Source organism: Gymnodraco acuticeps, unplaced genomic scaffold (assembly GCF_902827175.1).
Source record: "Gymnodraco acuticeps unplaced genomic scaffold, fGymAcu1.1, whole genome shotgun sequence".
Lineage (NCBI taxonomy): Eukaryota > Metazoa > Chordata > Actinopteri > Perciformes > Bathydraconidae > Gymnodraco > Gymnodraco acuticeps.
Genome location: NW_022992090.1, coordinates 1,225,045 through 1,240,379, shown reverse-complemented (window position 1 = coordinate 1,240,379; position 15,335 = coordinate 1,225,045). Strand labels below are relative to the sequence as shown.

Sequence of the window (15,335 nt, the reverse complement as noted above, 5' to 3'; positions counted from 1 at the left end):
ATTAAATGTATAGAGCATTTTAGGGAATTAGGGAAAGTGCACTAGGAAACAAACATGCTCGCTAAACTGTGAAATAAAACCATAGAGCACTTTATAAAACGCACAGTAAACACGGATTATACACAAACGGTTTATCTTGTAACATGCTGCAATCCTGTTGATTTATTCTCCTTTCTTTTTACTTGTTCTTGTATTCTTCTCTTGTCTTCTCAATTTCTTTCCTCTCACCATTTAACCACCAGCACAGTCCATGTGGATGTGGGGTAATGGGATGTGGGGATGGAAGATAGCATTAAATGAAGTCATCCATCCAAAATGCCTATTAGTGCATTTAGCAGTAACCAGTCAGATTTCTGCCTCAATCTGATTCCTAAAACCTATTTAATTGACCAACATTTTATCGTATAGTTGTGTATATAAAGCTTCCAAAAAACTAAATTAAAAGTCTGACTAAAACTGAAATAAGTCTAAATTGGTTTACACATCAATGCTTTTACATAAAAAGGAAATAAACTCTTCATAATGCTGCATCATTTATCACTAACTCGCTTACAATAAATCAGCATAGTTAAAAAAAATCATGCAGTTGGACATACAGAGATCTGTTACTGACCAACGCATTTGAATGCCGGTTTTACTTGGAGCAGTTACTGCAGTGCATGTACATTCCCCTGAATTACATTACATTACATTACATTGCATTTAGCTGACGCTTTTATCCAAAGCGACTTACAATAAGTACATTCGACCAGGAAGACACAACCTTGAAGAAAACAGAATCATATAAATACATCAGGTTTCATAGAGCCAAAACATTTCAAGTGCTACTCAACTGGCTTTAGATAAGCCAGTCCTTTATTAGTATATAAGTGCTTTGTTAATAGTTCTATCGCTCGAAGTGGAGTCGAAAGAGATGAGTTTTCAGTCTGCGCCGGAAGATGTGCAAGCTATCTGCTGTCCTGATGTCAATGGGGAGCTCATTCCACCATCTTGGAGCCAGGATAGCAAACCCACGTGTTTTCGCCGATGGGAACTTGGGTCCCCCTCGCAGCGAGGGTGCAGCGAGTCGTTTGGCTGATGCAGAGCGGAGTGCACGTGCTGGGGTGTACAGTTTAACCATGTCCTGGATGTACGAAGGGCCAGATCCATTCGCAGCATGGTAAGCAAGTACCAGTGTCTTGAAGTGGATTCTAGCAGTTACCGGAAGCCAGTGAAGGGAGCGGAGGAGCGGAGGAGCGGAGTGGTGTGGGAAAATTTAGGAAGGTTGAAGACCAGACGAGCCGCTGCATTCTGGGTGAGCTGCAGAGGTCGGATGGCACATGCAGGTAGACCAGCCAGGAGGGAGTTGCAGTAGTCTAGGCGTGAGATGACGAGAGCCTGGACCAGAACCTGCGTCGCTTTCTGTGTCAGCTGGGGACGTATCTTCCTGATGTTGTAAAGCGTGTATCTGCAGCAACGGGTTGTGGCAGCTATGTTTGCAGTGAAGGACAGGTTGTTATCTAGGGTCACACCCAGATTCCTTGCAGTCTGAGTCGGGGAAACAACACAGGTGCCGATGTTGATTGTTAGGTCAAGAGTGGGACAATCTTTTCCCGGAAGGAAGAGCAGCTCAGTCTTGTCAAGGTTGAGCTTGAGGTGATGAGCAGACATCCACTGAGAGATGTCAGCTAGACAAGCAGAGATGCGTGCGACGACCTGGGTCTATGAGCGGGGAAAGGACAGAATTAATTGGGTGTCGTCAGCGTAGCAGTGGTATGAAAAACCATGCGGGCTAATGACTGATCCGAGTGAGTTTGTGTACAGGGAGAAGAGGAGGGGACCAAGAACAGAGCCCTGAGGGACCCCTGTAGTTAATTGACAAGGGTGGGACTCAGACCCTCTCCAAGTCACCCTGTAGGTACGGTCTTTCAGGTATGAGGTGAGGAGGGAAAGTGCAGAGCCTGAAACTCCAAGTTTTTGGAGAGTGCGAAGGAGGATCTGATGATTCACTGTGTCGAATGCAGCAGACAGGTCCAACAGGATGATGACAGAGGAGAGGGATGCAGTTTTGGCAGTGTGCAGTTCCTCCGTGACAGCAATGAGAGCAGTTTCTGTGGAGTGACCTGCCTTAAAACCAGACTGGTGTGGATCCAGAAGGTTATTCTGATGGAGATAACAGGAGAGTTGTTTAAAGACAGCGCGTTCAAGTGATTTAGACAGGAACGGGAGGAGAGAGACAGGCCTGTAGTTTATAACATCAGACGGGTTGAGAGTAGGTTTCTTTAGGAGAGGGTTTACTCTTGCCTCCTTGAGACTGTTTGGAAAGTGACCAGAAGTTAGAGAAGTGTTGATGAAATGGGTGAGAAACGGTAGAATATCAGGAGCGATAGTCTGAAGGAGGTTTGAAGGGATAGGGTCCAGAGGACAGGTGGTAGGGGCGGGCAGAGGTAATGAGGGTAAGAACCTCGCTTGAGAGAGAGAGGGGAAAAGGAGGTTAGTGTGTTGGTGGAAGGAGGGTCTGGTGACCCAGCGGTGAGTAAAGGTGAGTCAGAAAAAGAAGAGCGAATATCATCAACCTTTTTTTCAAAGTGGGTAAAAAAGTCGCTTGACAGAAGTGAGGAGGGGGGAGGGGCTTTTGGAGGGTCCAAGAGGGTGGAGAAGATGGAGAATAGTTTTTTAGGATTGGAATAGGAAGATTGGATCTTATCTTGAAAGAAAGTGCTTTTTGCCTGAGAGATCGAAGCAGAGAAAGAGGAGAGGAGAGCCTGATAGGTTAGGAGGTCGTCACGGTGTTTGGATTTCCACCGTTTCCGCTCTGCTGCCCTAAGGACGGTTCTATTAGCACGCAGTGCATCATTTAGCCAGGGAGCAGGAGGGGACTGACGAGCCTGCCGAGATGTGAGAGGACAGAGAGAGTCCAGAGTGGATGAGAGAGTAGAGAGGAGAGTTTCTGCAGCAGAGTTTGAAGGCAGGAGTTGGAACGAGTCAGAGGAAGGGAGAGCTGAGAGCACCGACGAGGCAAAGGTAGAGGGGGAGAGGGAACAAAGGTTATGGCGGACAAGTGCAGGATGAGAAGAGATTAGTTTGTTATGTTTGGAAAGGGGTAGAGAGAATTAAATGAAGAAGTGATCGGATGTGTGGAGCGGGTTTACAGAGAGGTTAGAAGTAGCGCAGTTCCTTGAGAATATGAGATCAAGGACATTGCCAGCTTTATGAGTCGGTGGGGACGGAGACAGTGAGAAAGCAAAGGCGGTTAACAGGGATGTTAGTTCGTCTATCTTCCCCGTCTGGAGGTTGAAGTCTCCGAGAAGTACAGCGGGAGGGCCAGTTTCAGGGATGTGTGAGAGGAGATTATCTAATTCCTCCAAGAAGTCCCCCAAGGCGCCTGGTGGACGGTAGAGAACAACAATGGTTAACTGTATAGGATGGGTTACTGTGACGGCATGGAATTCAAAGGTGGAAGGAGTGAAGTTAGGGAGGGAAAAGCTCCATTTGGGAGAGAGCAGGAGACCAGTGCCACCTCCTCTGCCAGTTGGTCGGGGTGTATGGGAGAAGGAATATGCAGTGGAGAGAGCTGCTGGGGTGGATGTGTTGGATGGAATAATCCAGGTCTCAGTGAGAGCAAGAAAATCCAGAGACTGCAGGGAGGCGTAGCCAGAGATGAAGTCAGCCTTAGGAACAGCTGACTGGCAATTCCACAGGCCACCTGAAACTAGATGTTGGATCTCAGTGGAGCATGTGGGATAGATGAGAGCAGGCCGGTTATAGCGATTAGGAGATACACGGGGCCAGTGATAATTGCGAGAAGACACATGAACAGGAATGGAGAAAATACACATGATTATAGCATGAGGGGCTAGAAAACTAAAGAAAAGAGAAATAAGACACCAGCTCAATCAGAGTAGGATTTGCCTCCTCTTTGCCTCCCTCGTGACTCCCGTAGGACTCCAATGTCTTTGTCAGTCTTACTCCCGTAGGACTCCAATGTCTTTGTCAGTCTTCGGCTGTCTGACGCTTGTAGAGGAAACTTCTGTGTAGCTATGCAGTGGGAGTCACCGACTCAGGAAGGAGACACGGTAGGAGCAGTAGCTTTGATGTCAAACACTGGTGGTTTATTTGGAGTTGGTACCAGAGTATTCACATCACAAATCCAAGAGTCAGAGGTTCTGACTTCACGGTAGAGTTGCCACGTCAATTCTGGAGAGCCTCTCTCTTGCCAGCCCATCTAACTGGTTTCGCAGAGAGTAAACAACATATTTGAGAAGATAGCCTAAACAGTGTGGGAACATTGAGCTACTTGCGTCGGACACTTATGACCTCGAAGATTTCACCTTGGAGTCCACAAATACAGAGAAGGAAGTGTCCCAGTGTACCCACAACACAGACCATCTGTGACCCAGTATTGACCGGTCACAGAATGGGAACAATAACATTGTTGGCTAAGCAGCCTGTGTCCTTAAAGAAGGTAAACAGACATCAAGGTTTGTCCTGTATGTTACAAATTGGCGTCTATGATAATTATTAAAACCAGATGCACACTGAGTTCATCAGATTTTAAATGCGGTATTTAAATGCTTTTTTAGGTGAAAGATGACTAAGTCACGCTGTTGTACTTCACGCAATCAATAGACTGGCCCTGCCTCTATTGTAATGCAGGCTTGAGTGCTGAGACCTGTGCAGCAGGTTTCGCCTGAGCAGATCTGAGATTTAAAATCTCTCAAAGGCGCCGTATTAGCTACAATAACTACAGAACAATTATACAGAGTAGAATAAATGAAACCGAGAAGTCTAATTAAACAAGAATATAACTTACAGTGGTTGCTGCGTCAATAGGTAAAATCTTCACCCGGTCCAGATGCACACTGCCGAATTCCTGCCGTAACCTATTTTCTCCCAGTAACCTGTTGTTCTGGGAGCAAGTAAATGTTGTAAATTAAACAGCTGTATAGTTGAGTTGTTGAGAAGTCAACAGCCTGCAGCTTCTCTGCATTGTGCTGACTGACTGTTTAAAAAAAAAGTACTGCAGATAGACAGAAACATAAACATTTGCATTCATGCACAGTACACACATGCTTTTCCTGTCACTCTATCTAATAAGATCAACTTCCATAGCCACGAGATATTTTGTGTTGACATACATTTCTCAGCTGTCTTTCATTTCATGCCAGCTGCTTCTGGCTTATGTTGGGAGACACATATCATGCTTAATTTAAGATAATGTATTGCAGTCCAATTTTTGTGGCTCAGATTAAAAGTGAAGTGAACTGCCGCAAACAAAAACATTCAAGTATAGATACCAAAATGTATGCATTCACAAATACAGTAATGTAGGTACACAACAACAGCTGTGGAATGTGCATTTACTAAGCTCACAAGTAGGGATATTCTTAAGTACATTATTATATTATTTTATTCTACTTTCTACTTCTAGCACACTATATTTCATATGGATAATTTATAATATATATATATATATATATATTTAAAGCATATATTTAAAGCATTAAAGTGTTGTTTTTAGCACGCTGTTAAGATACACAGATTAAGATGTCTGCATCCAAAACATACACAGAGTTAATACATATGCTCCTTTCAATAAAAAAAACCCAAAGTTCATATAAGTGCAGCTGAAATTATGGTTTAAGAATAAATACTTTCAAAAAGAAGCTCCAAATCAATATTCTGGCAGGAAGTAGAAAAACATTCAATTATATGTTAACAAATAATGCTGCCAAATGGCCTTCTTCAGGTTGTTTTATTCCATACATTTTTATTCCATACTTTATTGCCATATCAACATGACTGATTTGAATATTTCTCAGTGAGCATCTTAAGCAAAGACAATGCAGGACAAATAGTAAAGCCACTTACTCATAAAGCACATCATACTTTAAAAAAAGTATAAAACAGACAGTTAAAATCCATAACCATAACATAGTCATCATAAAACAAATGGGTAAAATCAAATCAAATAAAACACGGCAGACCATAGAGAACAACATAGATAAAACACTAGCACCTGTAGGGAAATTAGCAGGAATATCAAACAACCCACTAAATAAAGTGCTTGAAGTGCGTTAAAAACATCTGCTCAACAGTACACTTATTTATCCTGCCAAGTGGCCTGCAGTGCTGTTTGGTTCGTGTTTATTTGCAGAATATGTGCCGTTTGGGAACCTGGTTCTGGTCAGTGCTTCTTCAGGCTTGTCTGATAGTAATAACTGTAATTTCTATAAAAACTAAATTATTGGCTGTTCGACTGCACAGCTTAACATATTTTATGAATGCTCATTAACAAAGTGCACATGAGTTTTACCTTTTCATATTTCTAACTAAAGTCGGGATGGAATGATGGGTATAGTACTTAAACTGGATCTGGGATTCATTAAGTAACAAGGATATTGTTGCCTAAATAAACAATTTATTGTTCAGTTAATTACTATATGCATGGATAAATACCACTTTCAGTATGAGCAGGAAAATATGTTCTTGCTTGAAGAGTAACTGACCCAACAAATGAATTCATTATCTGCACAATCAGGAAAGCCCAAGACAGGTTGGTTTTATTTCTCACACAAACCATTTCCATAAAATGCACACAGCAGAGCTTTTGTAAAAAAGAAAAACCATTGACTCAAACATGACTCATTGCTTATCAAACATATCAATCGTAGCTGTACTGTAATTCAATCAACTGACATAGATTACAGGTGCCATAATGCGGTTACTTTGAGGTGGATGTAAAATGGAATTCCTTATCAGATAGCACACATCAAATAACCATATAAACCTGTGCCATAGATCAAACAAACATCAGGGCTACACATATAATCATCCATATAACAAGATTTTCTTCAAGGTACTGTTTTAACTGTTGGTATAAATTCACTAGAAAGTGAGCAGGATTGAACAGCTATTAACTCGAAACCTCAGGGGGTGGCAAAGAGAGATCAGACTTCTCTTCTGTGTTCACAACTAGCCCTCTGATGTATCTCGTCAGGATACAAAGTTATTCACCCAGCGATGATAAATGTGTCCAAGTGTTGAGGTCCTTGGCAGCAGTTGAAAATAAACAAACATCAATTGATTTGAGGGAAGAGGCGTTAGCAGGGACAGCCATATGCATCAAACTGGCTTCTTACATTAAAGTGAACAAGTCGGGAATGATTTTGTAATAAGTATGCACAAATTAGGTCTGTAAGATTAAACAAGGTCTATGAAAAATCAATCAAATGCAGGCTGGCAATTTACACTTCAGAGATAGCACTAGTTTAAGACCTGACTGTGTACTGGGCCAACACTCGGCCATCTGTTTACTTTGGAGAAATGGTGCCATAAGAAGAAGAAGCCAAGAATAGCCATGTGAAAAAAGAGACTGCACCAGAATGACTGAGGGAGAGGAGCTTCCCAACAACAGTGTGAGAAAAAGTTTTTAGAGAGTACTTGTCCATGGACAAGTGAGTTTGGAAATTTACTTGTCCGAATACATTTTTCACTTGTCCAGAATGGACAAAAATTGGGGCCACTGGAATCTTCTTCTTCGTCATCGTATTTTACATTTTCCCACGGTTTTTACGACACCGCTAACGTAAGTGAGCGGTAAGCTTTTACTGCATCACACAAAGGGTTGGGTATCGTTTGGATTTGAACGATTCTGGTTCTGCTTTTCGATTCCGGTTATTTTCGGTTCTCGATTCCGGTTCTTTGAGAGGGTAAAAATAAGTCAAACTGGGAGAAAAATATATTTATGAAAACATTAAGTCAAATCTGTATTCCTATTTACAAATCACTTCATACTGTTGAATTTCTTACGGTTATTGATTACAATTATATAAAAATAATCTCTGCATTGTTTAGTTAGTTCTAAGTGGTGCATTTTGAGAATGTACAATTGGCCCAGTCTCCTCTGATGTTACACTGCAACCTGCCTGTGAGACAGAGTCCAACCACACATGTCCAACACATAGGACATAACCTAATAATAATAATAATGACACGTATAGCCTATAAGCCTAGCACTTTTCTACAACTCAAATATGCTTTACACATGTCCTTCAATACACATGCTGCAGCTGCCCAGCTGCTCACTGTTTGTAAAAGTAAATAAATAGTATTTTCATTTTAATAATGTAGCTACTTTCTATACCCTGCTTCATAAACAATACTGACATCCCTGTGCTCCTCCGAGTCTGGAGGTCCGGGGATGTGAGGACAGCGCGAGGACACAGACAGGGAGGCTGCTTTACTTCATAAAGGAAATGGTGGTCAATATTAACAACATAGGAGTTAAAACGCTTAATAACCTTCATTATGTGTTAGAGAAAGAACATAAGAAAGTTTGACAAAGATGAGGCTGTTAAACGGGCAGCGGATCCGCTGTGTAGAGAGAGAGAGAGAGAGAGAGAGAGAGAGAGAGAGAGAGAGAGAGAAAGAGAGAGAGAGAGAGAGAGAGAGAGAGAGAGAGAGAGAGAGAAGAGAGAGAGAGAGAGAGACATCTCTCTCTCTCTCTCTCTCTAGTCATCGCTCTCTCTCTCGCTCCTTGATCTCTCTCCTCTCTATCTCTCTCTCTCTCTCTCTCCTCTCTTCTATCTCTCTAGAAGATAGAGCTATCTCGGGAGGAGATATATACGATAGCTAGAGAGAAGAGCGAATATATATCTATAGATACACACACACCCCCCCCCCCACCTCGACCCACACCCACAACAGAGACACACACACACAACCACAAGAACACACACCCACACACAGAGACACACACACACACACAGAGACACACACACACACACAGAGACACACACACACACACACACACACACAACGAGACACACACCCACACATAGACCACACACACACAGAGACCACACACAGCCGCTGACCTGTGCAGCGATCAGCTGTACGGAGCATAGATGGAGCTGCGGGGCTCGGCCTCGCCTCCTGTTCCTCACACCTCTTATTTAATCCCGGTTCCGGACATGGTTTTTCCTACTCGAACGCGAGTTTTGCTTCCCAACACTGCCACTGTGCTACACTTCCCGCCCCAGTCTAACTGTACGAAAGCAGGCGAGATGCATTTCCTTAGGAATCGACAAGCAGAACCGAAACTAAAACATTTCTATAAACGGAACAAATGGAGGACACGTACAATTTGCGAATGAGTTCTGCCTTTTGTAAACTGAATGTATCAATAATTTGTCAATAAACGTCACTTGTCCGCCGGACAAGTCAATTGACAGATCTACTTGTCCGATATTGTAAATAACACGTCCGGGACGGTGGGACGTGTACTTTTTCACACACTGAACAAGCTTTTTTTTTTTTATTCAGACAAAATATTTACCAACATCTCCAAAATGATATAACCAGGTGCATAGAAGGGGAATATATAGATAAAACAGAATATAGCTATTAGGAATACTATAACAAAACAGGCAGCACAACGGATGCTGTGTGATTATGCCTAATAGACTAATATGGCTACAGCTGTATAATCAATGCCTGTCAATATCTCCTTTCTCCACATAATTGAACATCATAATAGACGCCGTGAAAATCATTGTTTAGTTATTTTTATTTCCCAGCATATGCACAGGCAATCTAATTTGAAAAAAACTGCTGCTCAAAACTTTTATATTTAAATGTCAGTTTATTGATAGAATCATGCAAAACTAATACAAGGCTGCTATACAATGTTCATACTGCAAGTGTTGTTGCATTTTAATAAGGAATTGTCAAGAAGACTTTTATTTAATGCCAAATACGCAGTTGCATGTTTATTATACTGTCCAGTGGAAACGTTTTTTTCCCACAATGAACTCCTATTTGGTGGAAAAACTCAATGATGCTATGTTCAGTAAGCCATGTTCATCATGCTGTATTCGGCAGCAGGAAAACGTTCGGACTAAATATGTGGTCGAGAGGATGATTATTAATCTCCACCCACCATTTTTGCCTTTAGCTGCACAAAATTAGCAAGTGCATGATAATGCCCTGTTGGCTTAAATGAACAAATGCAAGATAAGGAAACCACCAACCTCGCATGGAAAAGCTTAAAAGAAGAACAATTCTATAATGAAATGCATGCCCTCCCTGTCTTCAGAAAATATATTTTAAATGTATGTTTTATTTTAAATATAGGTTATATATCATATTGCAACTCAGTATGTCACTGCTCAACACAATTGAATGTGATATCTGATGCAAGTTCCTTATTTTTCACCACCGATGACAGTGATCACCTGTGGCGACCCCGGTATCCCAGCAAATGGACTCAGATTTGGAGAAGAGTTCACGGTGGGCCAGAATGTGACGTACATGTGTCAGCCTGGATACGTGATGATCGGAGAGGACAGCGCTGACGCAAGGACCTGCACCAGCAATGGCACCTGGAGTGGCACCATGCCAGCGTGCAAAGGTAATAACCACCCACAAAATACACACACTCGCATACACTGCATTGTGGACGCTAGACAGTCAACCTTGATAACCATCAGACCGTTCTGTAACGACCTTGGCATCTTAGCTCACTGTCACATGCGAAATAAAGTACATGCTTACTCCCTGAAATCTAATAAGATTAGAAAGCAAGGTGACACAGAACTTCTATATGGTCGCATAGCGTCATATTGTGTGCTTCAGTGTGTTGATAACGGAATTACCAACAACACATAAGGTTGAATCTCAACAGTCACTTCACAAATGCAAATGCAGGCGCCTATATTCGGATATAAAGTATAAACATACACCCACATAAACATTTCATGCAATTTTGAATGTGTTTTGCAAAATGATGTCCAGTGAATCACTTACAAAAGCGCTACTATATTTAATGAGTCCCTAGATAAAAGAAAGCCTCACTCGACTGGCTTTCAGAAAAGAAAAAAGGGAGGTAATACTTTTTTAGAGCCCTTGATCTGGGACACAGTGATTTCACCCACACCTGCATCTAGAGTTGTTGCACCTGTGCTGGTACGTAGCCAGAAGCTAAAAGTTCCTCTGACACCTCATGATGGATGGCGAACAAGTCCTCTTCATCACAACAAGGATGCCTCTAATTGTACTCCTAACAGTTAATCATTGGCTTCCTCTCTCTAAAAGTTTCTGCGCACGCACTCTATGAGCTTGATTTACATCAGAGTTGGAAAATCCACTAAGAGAACTTAGCTGTTGTACGCCCATCAACGCTACATCACTCTATGATTTATGACGCTCGAGCAGAGGCATAGATTAGCATTTCTGCCATCGACACCCAAAAGTAAGTATTGCAGGGAAGATTAACTTGTGCAGCGAACACTACAGCGGCAAAGAGAAGAGCCCACGAGGCAAATGTTGGCTTATTGTTGCTAAGGAACTGTACCAAGGCTGCTGCCTCAGTTAGAGAGAAGAAAGGGTGGCGATGTATTTGCCTCTTGAGAAATGGCAAAGGAAAAATTAACCTTGAGAGAACAAGAGGCAGAGTGTGTGACGGACATGCATATGGGTGGGATGGGAACAATGCAGAAATGTGCACAGATAAGTTACAGTAAGGCAAACTATTAGGAAAAATCCAACAGACACGATCATCAAATATTAAAAACAATATTCCATTTGATCCTGAGCTAGTCATGCTGTTTACATATATTTACATAATGCTGTTATTTGCAGAAGTACTCTGTGTCTTCACTTTTCCTTTGCTCAACTCACATGGAGCTGTGGTTTTAAGCCACACACTTCTTGCCCTCCTCCGGCTCCCTGTAAAACCTTGCCCAGAAGTTAACAACATCCAAACTGACACTGATTTGTAATATTTCATGAGCACCTTTCATTATTAATGCCCCCTGTTCTGCAGTACGTTGCAGTTGTTGGTTGTATCTATGGTCGCATTACTGTTACCCAAGGCATTTGTAACAAAGGGAGAGTGTGTGTGTGTGTGTGTGTGTGTGTGTGTGTGTGTGTGTGTGTGTGTGTGTGTGTGGGTGTGTGTGTGTGTGTTGTGTGTGTGTGTGTGTGTGTGTGTGTGTGTGTGTGTGTGTGTGTGTGTGTGTGTGTGTTGTGTGTGTGTGTGGTGTGTGTGTGTGTGTGTGTGTGTGTGTGTGTGTGGTGTGTGTGTGTGTGTGTGTGTGTGTGTGTGTGTGTGTGTGTGTGTGTGTGTGTGTGTGTGTGTGTGTGTGTGTGTGTGTGTGTGTGTGTGTGTGTGTGTGTGTGTGGTGGTGTGGTGTGTGTGGGTGTGTGTTGTGTGTGTGTGTGTGTGTGTGTACCTCTGAGCTCTAATCCTTGACAACTACCGCAACAGCTCAGGCACTCAGCCCCGGTGCTGCTCCTCTGGGTGTGGGGGTGGTGTCAGTGTAGAGAAACCCTAGAGCCTAGCCACCATCGTCATCACACACTCACTGTGCATACATACAATGACATGAGGGCATTCAATTACACAAGTGTCTCTCTCATGCACACATAGACACGGAGGCTTACACACCTTCCCATTTGCTCCCACCGCTGTCAGCCCGTTCTGACCGGTATGCATTAGTCAGAGAGCAGAGGGTCCCTCCTCACCTCCTCTTAGTCTCGTCGCTGCTCTTACTTACTTACTCTTTTTCACAAGGGGTTTATTCATTTTTCAAGTTTGATTAAACAGTATGTGCTCTATATAATTGTTTTAAATGTATCATTCTGGATTGGGGTATAGAGCTTAGATATGTTATGCTTTATTTTCTCCTTGTCGTTGCTCGTTTCCTCTCCTTTGGTCTATTTCTAAGACTATCTAGGACAAGCAATAGAACAGCCCGCTGGTAATCACAGCCTTTTTATCATCTCTCTCACTGACATCCCACGCAGCAAGATGTCTAAGAAAAAGACTGACAACATTTCTATTTTCAATATTTATTGCATCTGAAACTGAAAACAATGCCTCTTCCAATAAGATCGCTTGCCTTTTTCTTTTGCATGATTGGGTTCAAGTTGAAGGTGCAGCAGTCGGGGGGGAAATTGTCATGATGCGGGGCATCTGTCATCTTGTCATAGATTCAGATGATGTGCCACAGGGATATGAGCCGATATTCCATGGAAAGAGTGGTAGAGAGAGAATTTGAGGCTAAATAGTCAAAGAGGTTTTTACGTGTGCCGACTGGGTGCATAATATTAAACACAGTGTGTATGCATCAGTGATGGCCACACTGTTTGTGTGGGATTGCATACACACAATGCCAGTGACACATCCTAAGCCTCGCCCGGCAAGGATTCAGTTTGAATCCCAGGTTTGGCGTGTTCAGCTAAGAAGCACTAATGCTGCTTAGAACTACTTATGAAAATGGGGACACTCTTCACTTCCCATTCATTTCTGCCTGCCACCCATGCCTTTTTTTCCCTTTTTATATAAAGTCATTTTTGATGCCGTGCTTATACAGTAGGATTATCAGGCCTACTCCTCTAATCAGCTAAATTTGCCTACTTACTTTCCTTTCTTTCACACGGACAAGACTGTAGAGGCACACATACACACCTAAAACAACGTTCTACTTTACAGCATCCAACCAGGCAGACGTAGTTTCAATGAAGTGGTTATTTTCCCCCAGGTTCTAGAGCAGGGGTGGGGAACCTCCGGCCCCCGGGCCGTATACGGCCCGCGAGACAATTTGATATGGCCCTCGAGATAACTCACGCAAAAAATAAAAAAAATAAAATAAATCTAGACCGCAAAAGAATTAAACAAGCGAGTGCCTGTTTTTCCTGGCCAAGGTCAGGGTCCTTGAACACAACACGAGCCTAACGTGTCATCACGTGGTATATGTCTCGTCCGACAGGGGTTTAGAGCTGCCTGAGAGCAGAGCACCAGAACGCCGCTCCGGGCCGGGACATCACAAATGTCAGTACCCATAAGGAGCCGTACACATGCCGCAGTTTTGCGTGGCTGTGTCTTTAGTTGAAAGCCCAGTGATCTGTTCATCTGTCATACTGATCATATAGTCAATAACTGTTGTTATTAGCATCTGGTTAGCTAGCTATGCTAACGAATATAAGAAGCTTTTTCTCCAACCAGTGAGGTAAAGGCACATCTTTATATGATCATTATAGTTATACAAAAAATAAGAGAATAAAGTAAACAGGTATAAAATACTATATAACAGTAAAAAAAAGTTGTTATTAATAGACAAGAATACAGTTTGAAAGGAGAGTGATTTGTAAAATATCCATAAAGAAAAAGGAAATCTGCTTACAGTTCTGTTTCATATGGGTGTTGAGAGATGTATCCATAGATCTCTTAATGTTGCTCTCAAAGTGCACCAGATTGATGCTTTTCACTTCCCCCCCACTTAAATCATATTCACATGGATAGGATACTAAATTGCACACAGCTTGTGTCCATATCTTTCTGTTTTGGTGGTCATGCCACAATCGTGCACGTGCATGCATACGTGAGTCATGGTGAGATATCTGGATTAAGAGGTTGCTTTTTCTTTGCACAGCATGAAAGAAAGGCCAAATGAATGGGCTGTGATTTTAGTATTTTTAAGCAGACGTCAATAATTTGTATGGCCCTCGGAGGATGTTGAAAAAATTGAAATGGCCCTTGAGAGGAAAAAGGTTCCCCACCCCTGTTCTAGAGCAACAACATGAAATCCCACAACGAAGGCACTTTTTATGTCAAAGAAAAACAATTACATTACATAAAAAGAAGTTGAAAAAACATATTGCCACATCAGTGGCCTTTTGTCTTTAATTTAGTATTCATCATGGCCAAAATATATTTTCCAAATATAGCATATATCTGAAGCATATAGACTGTATACTGCTGCCATTGGAAATCTTTTCGGATCTGCTGCCAAACAACAACAAAAGATGGTTCCACCTTGGAGAGAATGTGAGAATATCCCACTGTGGCTTGCTCCACATTACTGTAAGTTATGTAGAGGAAGTCTGTGAGGCAAAACAGTTGTCTATCATGTGCCCACCTCAAATTAACACTATCCTAAGAAAGGAAGCCTTGTTGCAGCAATGTATCAAATCAAGTTTTATTTATACAGCACATTTAAAAGCGATTTTTGGTCGAGCCAAAGTGCTGTACATGTAATAAAAACACATTACTACAATCACAATAAAAGACAATAATTTACAACAGAAATATAAAAAACACAGGGAATTGTCAGGAGTCGTCCAACTGTAGTATCCACATTGTTTGCCTTTATTCTCTCTATACATCATAGTTTTAAAGGTCCCATCATATGCTTTTCTGGTTATTACCCGTCCCCTTGTGTGTTATGTAGCTTTCTCTACATGTAAACGGTCTGCAGAGTCACAAACCCTCAAAGTGCACCCTGTAGCGAGTAAAACTTCAACACAGAAAATACGTGTCTATGCTGCCTCAGAACGCCTCGTTGGAGATT

At 42.2% G+C, this 15,335-nt stretch overlaps 1 protein-coding gene across 3 annotated transcripts in view; it reads left to right on the top strand.

The window, feature by feature from the left end:
* Positions 1 to 15,335, top strand: part of LOC117537447 (CUB and sushi domain-containing protein 3-like) — a 268,893-nt gene that overhangs the window by 223,543 nt on the left and 30,015 nt on the right. For all 3 annotated transcript variants that reach the window (XM_034202669.1, XM_034202670.1, XM_034202668.1), the window contains exon 59: positions 10,211 to 10,393. In XM_034202669.1, coding sequence (XP_034058560.1) covers positions 10,211 to 10,393 — 183 coding nt within the window. The remainder of the gene's footprint in view (positions 1 to 10,210; positions 10,394 to 15,335) is intronic.